Source organism: Trachymyrmex septentrionalis, unplaced genomic scaffold (assembly GCF_001594115.1).
Source record: "Trachymyrmex septentrionalis isolate Tsep2-gDNA-1 unplaced genomic scaffold, Tsep1.0 scaffold32, whole genome shotgun sequence".
Classification (NCBI taxonomy): Eukaryota; Metazoa; Arthropoda; class Insecta; order Hymenoptera; family Formicidae; genus Trachymyrmex; species Trachymyrmex septentrionalis.
In genome coordinates, this window is record NW_017305485.1 from 2,690,886 (window position 1) to 2,699,340 (window position 8,455).

An 8,455-nucleotide genomic window follows, 5' to 3' on the forward strand; every position below is an offset into this window, starting at 1 on the left:
CGCGCGCGTGTGTATGTGTACAGTATATACATATAATAAACAATTCTTTTATGTAGTGCATATATAAAAGACGTTTTTTGCTTCAATATTTAATAACTTGGTGAAAAAAAATATATAATAATTAACAAGTACAACACGAATAAAAGATAAAGATACATTCTTTCTAAAACTATAATCTGCATTTTATATGTGGTTTTTAATTCACGTCAAATAAAAAAGGATTTTGCAAAGTTTTTGTAAAAAATGTTTAGATTTCACGGATTTTTATTTAAATCTATATATCTCCGTAAAATATCAGTAAAAAAAGTAGAGGCTTAAAATGATTTTCTAACAAAATATAAATAACTTACATAAAAACCATAAGGCGATCTCGCGCTGCGCGCTCATTTGGCGCGAGCCACCACTGTGTCTTTTAATATATATATATGTATACACGGAGAAAATTTTTTTCTTAGAATTTACCCTGTAAATATGATAATCGTGGGACAACATTGTATTTCAAAGAATTTTTTAATGTAAATTTTTCTTATTCATTAATAAAACTACAATATAGTATAAAATAAATTTGATCAATTTTACTGAAGTGCATTAAAAATCTTTAAAATATTGTATTGTACAATAACTACCATATTTTCAGGATAAATTAAAAAAAATTCTCTTCTAAAGAAATTCTAAAGACGGGTAAAATCTATGTGAGACAGAAAAAAATATTGTATAGTGTAGAAATATAATATAATAGTGCAACATAGGTCATAACATAATGCATTTTTTTAAATAATTCTATTTTCAATAATAATAAAAATTTCATTATTTTTAATAATAAAAATATAAAGTATCATACTATTTGAGCATTATAATAATATAAATTTTACATATTTTATTAATTTAATTTGTATCTTAATATTATCATTTGATAAATCAATGATGATAATGATTATGGCAAAGGTTGCATTTGATGAGTTATAACTAGGGTAACAATTACTGTGCCTGCCTCTATTAGTGTACTTTTGTATTTCGATAAATCATAAAAAAAACTAACACAAATAAATAAGAAAATATATTTTTTTTCGTTAAGTTAAATTATTAATGCATACACACACGATATCGAATATTTTTATTTTTTTAAGTATTAAAATTAGTATTATTTTAAATATTTTTCGAAAGATATGAGAAATTTATGTGAATCCAGTAATACCGCAAGATTTTAAGCTTGTCCCTATTAATGTGCCCTGTATTGGAGCTGAGAACGTTGTGTTATGAATGTACTTTGAAATAAATATAATTGAAATAATGATTTATGTATTATTAACATAAACAATTAGCTTAAATTTATTATCTGTTTCAGTAATTATATGTTAAAATGAGTTAAATGTGGATAGGCACACACATTGGAGGGTACATTAATAGAGCCATCGTCACTTAAAGAATTTAATAATAGGGACAAAAACATTTCTATTGTTTTCTATTGTTGTCAAAAACATTATAAAGTATTAACATTTTTTAGATTAAAGAAATATTATAAGAAAAAGAAGTAGTTGAAAAACCTATGTTGTAACCAGATAAAATTAAAACTATAATATTTAATAATTCATTCAGTAATAAGCAAATTGAGTAAAAAAGGCACATTAATAGAGACAGTTACTCTATTTTTATATTCTTGTCGGATGATTTCATAAATTTAAGCTTTGCAATACAAATTGCTTATATCATTTTTATGTATCTATGCAGCACGTAGTTTTTCCATTATTCGCACTTTAACCAGAAGCCAGAACATTAATATTTATAAATGCGTATGAGTTAATAATTCTTATTTAATTCTACATATAAACGTATTTAAAACGTATATAGTTGTTGTCGTACTGTGGATGGATCCCACTCCGTGGACACAGAGACGTTACTACTATTACAGACTATAAATCGTGTTTGGACATTCCTCAACAGTCTTAAAATGTTGCATCGGATGAATCCTGATTTTTTGGACGCCGAGCCTGAAAGTTCAAGAAAAACATGCCTAGAGTCATGCATCGTACGTCCGAGAATATTACGAAAAGGAGATAGCAACGGTATATATGCTCCTATATATATACACATATAAAATTATTGGAAACCAATATTTAGCGATATTTAGTAAAAATATCTTGTTAACTATTACAAAAATTGTAAAATGGTAGAAAACTTTTCGACTCAGTTTAGTTTAGGCAGGTATAGAGCAGACATTGGTTTTTAATAATTTTTTCTTTAAATCTATCAATTTTATAGAAAAACAGCAAGAGATAAAAATTGTTTTTTTTCTCATAAAGTTCTGAGAATTTTTTCAGAATTACAGGGTACAAGATCTGCATTTCATTCTAATATAAAATCATTTTCGACGAAATCAATGGATAAAAAGTTAATTTAATGGATTTATTAATAGATAAATTTAAATAAATCAAAGGGAAGATAAGACAATATAAGAATTAATGCAGATATTGGTGTGCACAATATTATAATATTTGTCTTAATATTATAATATTATAATATAAACATTATAATATTTATATATATATATAGTCTATTATTCGCAGTACATACATAAAACACGTTCACAATTTTATTCTCTTCAGTGCATATTGTATAACATTATTTAAATAGTAAAAACATTAGTAAGATAAAACGGGGGGATTCCATTTGCCTACAAATTGATTGCCTACAGTATTGTTTGCCTACATCACTTTTATCGACGTTTCTAAAATTTTTATTTGTGTGCAAAAATGCATGTAGGCAATAATTTTTGTGTGTAAACGAATTGTCGGCAAAAGTAATGTAGGCAAACGATACTGTAGGCAATCGATTTGTAGACAAAAGCAACCATCTCAGATAAAATCACAATAAAACTAGTAAAGTGTATCGAAATGCGGAACAAAAAAAACACAGATTAAACAAATATACGTCTATATCAAATTAAAAGTCAAAAAATAAATATGTCGAAAAAGAAAGTTGTGTAAAAAGAAGTAAGTAAAGTATACGTTCCAAAGTAAGTAAAGATAAACATTAATGTTATGTAGAACTTAGTCAAAAGTACAGTCAGAAGACAGATTTATAGTAATACCGCATGTAAAATAACATAAAATATAATGTAAAATATATATAATATTATGATATAAAATAAAATAGTAGAAGACAGAAGTAAAGAAAAACGTAATAAACGGTAAAGATGTGTATCGAAAAATATGTGAAACGCAGTTACTTATTCTGTAACTTAATAAATTATTATCACGCAATGACGTTCACGCTGGCACTTATTGGCATATATTTCTTTCATTTTATCTTAATTTATTCTTGAAGCTATTCTTGTTCACTGTTTAGATAAATTCAATTAGCGGCCGATACTAGTCTAAGGCATAGATAAAATGACATGTTTTTTTCTTCTTTTTTCTCCATAAGAATATTTTATACAATTCGTATTGATTGATATATTCGAGTTCCAGATGCAATAAATATATGTTTTTTTTTCTCCTACGTGTCGTATGCAAATTTCATGTAACATATCAGGTCACAGTTACATATGTCGATAAATATGAATAAAAATAATAAAACAAAAAACAAATGCATATTTCTACTGATGATTATATGATTATATGCATATTTTCCATTGCTATTTATTATATAACAATGCACAGTCTTTTTATCGATTTTTTTCAATCTTTCCATTTAAAAAAAATGATTTCTTTGAAGAATATTTCAACTGCTACAGTTTTGCGAACTCTTGTGTTTCATTTCTCTAAAGTATAAATAATTTTCGCATCTGACCAAAACTCCATTTAAATTAATTTTGCCTACAATTTTGTCACATCGTGTAACATTGCGTTATATGCATTACATAATATATTTGTATAATATATATATTCTATAATATTTTTCTGGTAAAATGTAGACATTTTCTTTTGCTGAGACAATTTATAAAAGATTGACTGTCTTGCTAAATCAAATTATCCGTCTTACGTGGTTCAATCATTTTTAATACTTTTTGACAGTCTAATTAAGTTTATGAAAATGCCTTTGTATGCATAATTCAGACGTTCTTCCAGACGTGTACGTGTCCCAGGATTTTATATAGAATGGGTTTCGATTAATGCTTCGATGTTTTGCATTATACAATACTATAAACTACACTGAACAACATAACAACTAGAAACGAAGATTATTATTTATAGCAAATTCAATTGACGCATTCATAATTCCACAAGTTTCACGGTTAACTCTAACCGAGATTTAATTTGTTTTTCATTTCTTTCCAATTCTAGAATTGGAAAGAGAAAATGAAAAAGTTGAACCTCAGTTAAGAGTTAAAGTTAAGAGTGAGTTGTGGAACTGGACTATAGTGCAATTAAATTTGCTATTACGTATTACGTATTTGCTATTACGTATTAGAATCTATGCAAAACAAGGTAAGAAACTTATAAAATAAGCGCGCGAGATATAATTATCATAATATTCCATAATCAGATCAATTATCAAGTAGTTTAGTTGAGAATTATTCAGTCTTCGGCCAACGTAATAGTTCTTGATTACTATCAATTATCATATTTTTAAAGAAAAAAAAAGGATAAAAAGTAAAAAAGTATTTGAGCTTGTTCTTTAGTAAATATCAAGTTACTATAAAAATGTCTAATTTTTTTATGAAGTTGAAGTTTCGATATTGACGTACAAAATTCTACGGTAGATTAACGATGAAACAATTAAGGAAAAAAATGTTGAAAATGTAACTTTTTACGTAGAACTTAGTGATAGATAAGGCTCGCGGAGATAAGACTATACATTTCTTTGATTAACTACACACAAATCCATAGACTTTTTTCAGAAACGTGATTATAATATTTAAAAAATTACGATTTTAATGATCACAAAAAAATAACAGATTGTCGGCCATTCTGGAAAGATATTTACGTGCATAAACTTGCATATAAATTTAATCTCGAAAAGTAAATTGTTACGTCCTGACGGCTCCACGATTCTTTTCTTTCGTGGAGAAAGACTATTTGCTATTGCTCTCTTCAATTACAAATAATTTGCGATATCTTTAGAATAGGTGGTCAACAACACGGTCGATCGAATATTGATTTTCAAACAAATTAATTAGTTGACATTGCAAGCATCATATGAAAATTATATTAACTATCAATATTCAATCGAGAAGGCTTGCGCGCCTAGTGGCTCTATGACTTATAAATAAAACTAATTATCTTTTCAGTTACACACAAACAAACAACTTTAATCATTCCTATTTTTGAGAAATCTTTCTACATTCCAAAATAAATTCCATTAGTTACTCCTATATCGAAATCCAAATTTCTAAAAAGGTAAATTATCAGCAAAGATAAAATGCTGACCTCGCCTCTTGTAAAGACGTTGTTTCTACAAACGTAGAAACAGTAAGTAATTAGAATTTTTCTATTAACGACGACCATCTATTATAATTTTCAATTCTCTTTATTTTGCTCACTCTTACCTCAACTTCTCGACAATTATTCCCTTTTTTCTTTTTTTTTCTTCCTCGACTTTTAACTTTCTACTTCAAAACACTATAATCTATACTTTCTTTCCTTATGACTACTCGAAGCGGTAGAACGCTTTGAGTAGTTCGCACCTTGTTCTTTTCCTGTGATTACTCGATATCTTCTATAGAACGCTTCAAGTGATTCGCATCTTTTTCTACTTCCGTAATTACTCGAAGCAGTAAAACACTTCGAGTGACTCACATCTCCCCGTTTCCAAACAAATTCAACATTTTCCCCTGTAAGAACCTAAATCCATATCCACCTCGATACCACAACCCTCAAATAAAAAAAGAGGGAACTTTTAAATATAGATGCTCAAACGTAACCGGCATTGTACGGGTCCGATTTCTAGTCAAAAGGATTAAGTTCCTTGACCGAAATAAAGGACTATGGTTTCACTGTCTCGGTCGGCGTAATAGCGCTTAGTATTTGCGTTTACCCGCATCGATGATTCGCTCTAGACTTGTGCTTCCGACTTGTGACACGTATCCATAAAGCGATAAGTCATAAGATAACAGTGTCAAGTACATCCTTTCTTGCCTCCCTCTTAATTCTCATTCTCCATGAAATAAAGAATTCTGGAATCTGGACGTAACAAAACATGATCACATCCTGTTTTTATTCAATGAAGATGCAGCTCTTGATTTACTGTCGTGTCCCTGGTGAAAATTTTTCTCAGAATTTTTCATATAACTTTTCAGAATTTCTATATAATTTTTCAGAATTTCTATATATTGTAATTTCTATATACATAATTTCGTAACTTTCTCACATTTTTTATACGAATTGGAACACTTCTCAGAAATTCTACATCTTTTCTCAAAGTTTAATATATTAATTATGAAATATCGTAAAATTTATAAGATTTTTTATAAATGTAATTTCTAATGAAATGTTATAAAATCTAAAAAATTTTTCAATATTTTTTAAAAATTATGAGATGAGAGCTTTTATTATGAGAAGAGAATATTTCAGAATTTTCACTTGTATAAAAAATTCTGAGAGAAGATGTAAACTTTCCGAATATTTCTGAGTATTTCTGAAAAATGTTCCAATTCATATAAAAATTATAAGAAAAATTTTCACTAGGGATGTTCCACTACTTCATTAAGACATACACGTAGTTGCAATATTTTACCCAAATTATACAGATATTTGTAATTTTAGGTGGGCCCTAATGAGAGACACCCCAAATTTTCGGTACTTTACTAAAGAACAACCTTAAGAAAAATGTAAAAATATTCTTCGATATAAAATCTCGAAGATACAATAATAATCTGCGATCGTATAGATTTCTACCGGTAATATCGAATAAATAATCTTTCACAAGTTTAGCAATTAGTTAAAACAATTTATGTTATTAACAAAATTAATTTTTATTACAAATATTAAATTATAATTTATGGTATACAACCTGTGTTGTTTTTAACTTTTCATACTTTATTTCTGAAATAAAAATCCTTTTAATTTCTTGTTTTCGAAGCTTGGAAGATTTGTGAGATTTTTAGTAATTATCAATTTTATGATTCACCAATTTTGACGTTTTCTTTTTCATGCAATAATTAAATGGTTCAGCAAAAACTTAAATTTAACAATTTCAGTACTGAAAGTGCTGTTTGCGCTAGCCTTGAAAAATAGAGCAATTTTTACTACACATCCAGATTTTATTCAATAATTATTCGCTCAATTAGCGCCGATTTCATTGGCAACGGAGATCCTCTATCTAGTACTTCAATTAAATTATCGGGCGCATCTGCTGTTTTCCTGTTGCTGCATTACATCGTTCTCTCTACCTGTTCTTCTTTATTCCGTTACAAATCACGCAGATCAAATAGGAATTACGAACACGCAGGCACAATCAGCGATGAATAAAATTAGTAATATGCCCTTCTTATTTTCGCAGAATATTTTTATAAATTTATTTCTTTATAAATCGAAAAAGATTGGCTGACATACAGGGTGTCCCATAACAATTAATTAATATTTCAGGGAGTGAACGAGGATGAAATTTTGAACTAAAAGTTTCTTTGCTAATTTTGGCTCACAGATTCACTATTACTTACCGAGTTATTAACAATTAAAAAATTTGATCAATCAGATCAACATGCAGTCGGGGTATATACAAGATTGTAATATGCTATGGAACTCCTTGCGCTTGCTATGCATTATCCTGATGGAAATTTTATTCTAATTTTCTACATTAACAAATAAATAAATCAATAAATCAATAAATAGATGGTAAATAAATATAGTCTAAACCAAAATTAGCAAAGGAACTTTTAGCTCAAAATTTCATCCTCGTTCACTCACTGAAATATTAATTAATGAAATATTAATCGTTATGGAACACATAAATCCTATATATGCATGATACGGAATAAATAATGCAATATTTGATTGGAATGTCACGGGAATATACTCTCTAAATTTTTTAAAATCAAATCTCATTCTAAAGAGTGAAGATTGAACCCTGAAAAAGATTCTTTTCTTATTCTTCAAAGTGAGACTTAAAAAGTTTTAGAAAATACCTAATGTTAATTTGAAATTGTATGTTTCGAAGTTGAATGACTTGAAACATATAGTCTTAATTAAAAAAAACTAAAATTTCCGCATTTTAATCATAACATATTTAACACTAATGATACTAATAATAAAATTTTACAAGATTTCTTACACGAAATTTATCGCCAAAAATATGCCTGAAAACAGGTGCAAACTGTACTTCCTCTGTGATTATTGGTGGAAAATTTTACCATTGAAGGATTTTCGTGCAAGCGCGTAAGATTTTTCAGTGACTTGATGGAACAACACTGACCCTCTGAATTGATGCATAAGTTGAAACGTATATTTATTTGATATATATGTAAATATATACATATATATATATATATACGCATATGTGCATATATATATATATA

General features: G+C 27.7%; 1 protein-coding gene across 1 annotated transcript in view; it reads left to right on the top strand.

Annotated features, from left to right (window-relative positions):
* LOC108750111 (acyl-CoA synthetase short-chain family member 3, mitochondrial) overlaps positions 1-8,455 on the top strand; it is a 25,731-nt gene that overhangs the window by 437 nt on the left and 16,839 nt on the right. The window contains 2 exon segments of the mRNA XM_018489367.1: positions 1,849-1,934; positions 1,936-2,063. Of these exon segments, the coding sequence (XP_018344869.1) occupies positions 1,849-1,934; positions 1,936-2,063 (214 nt within the window).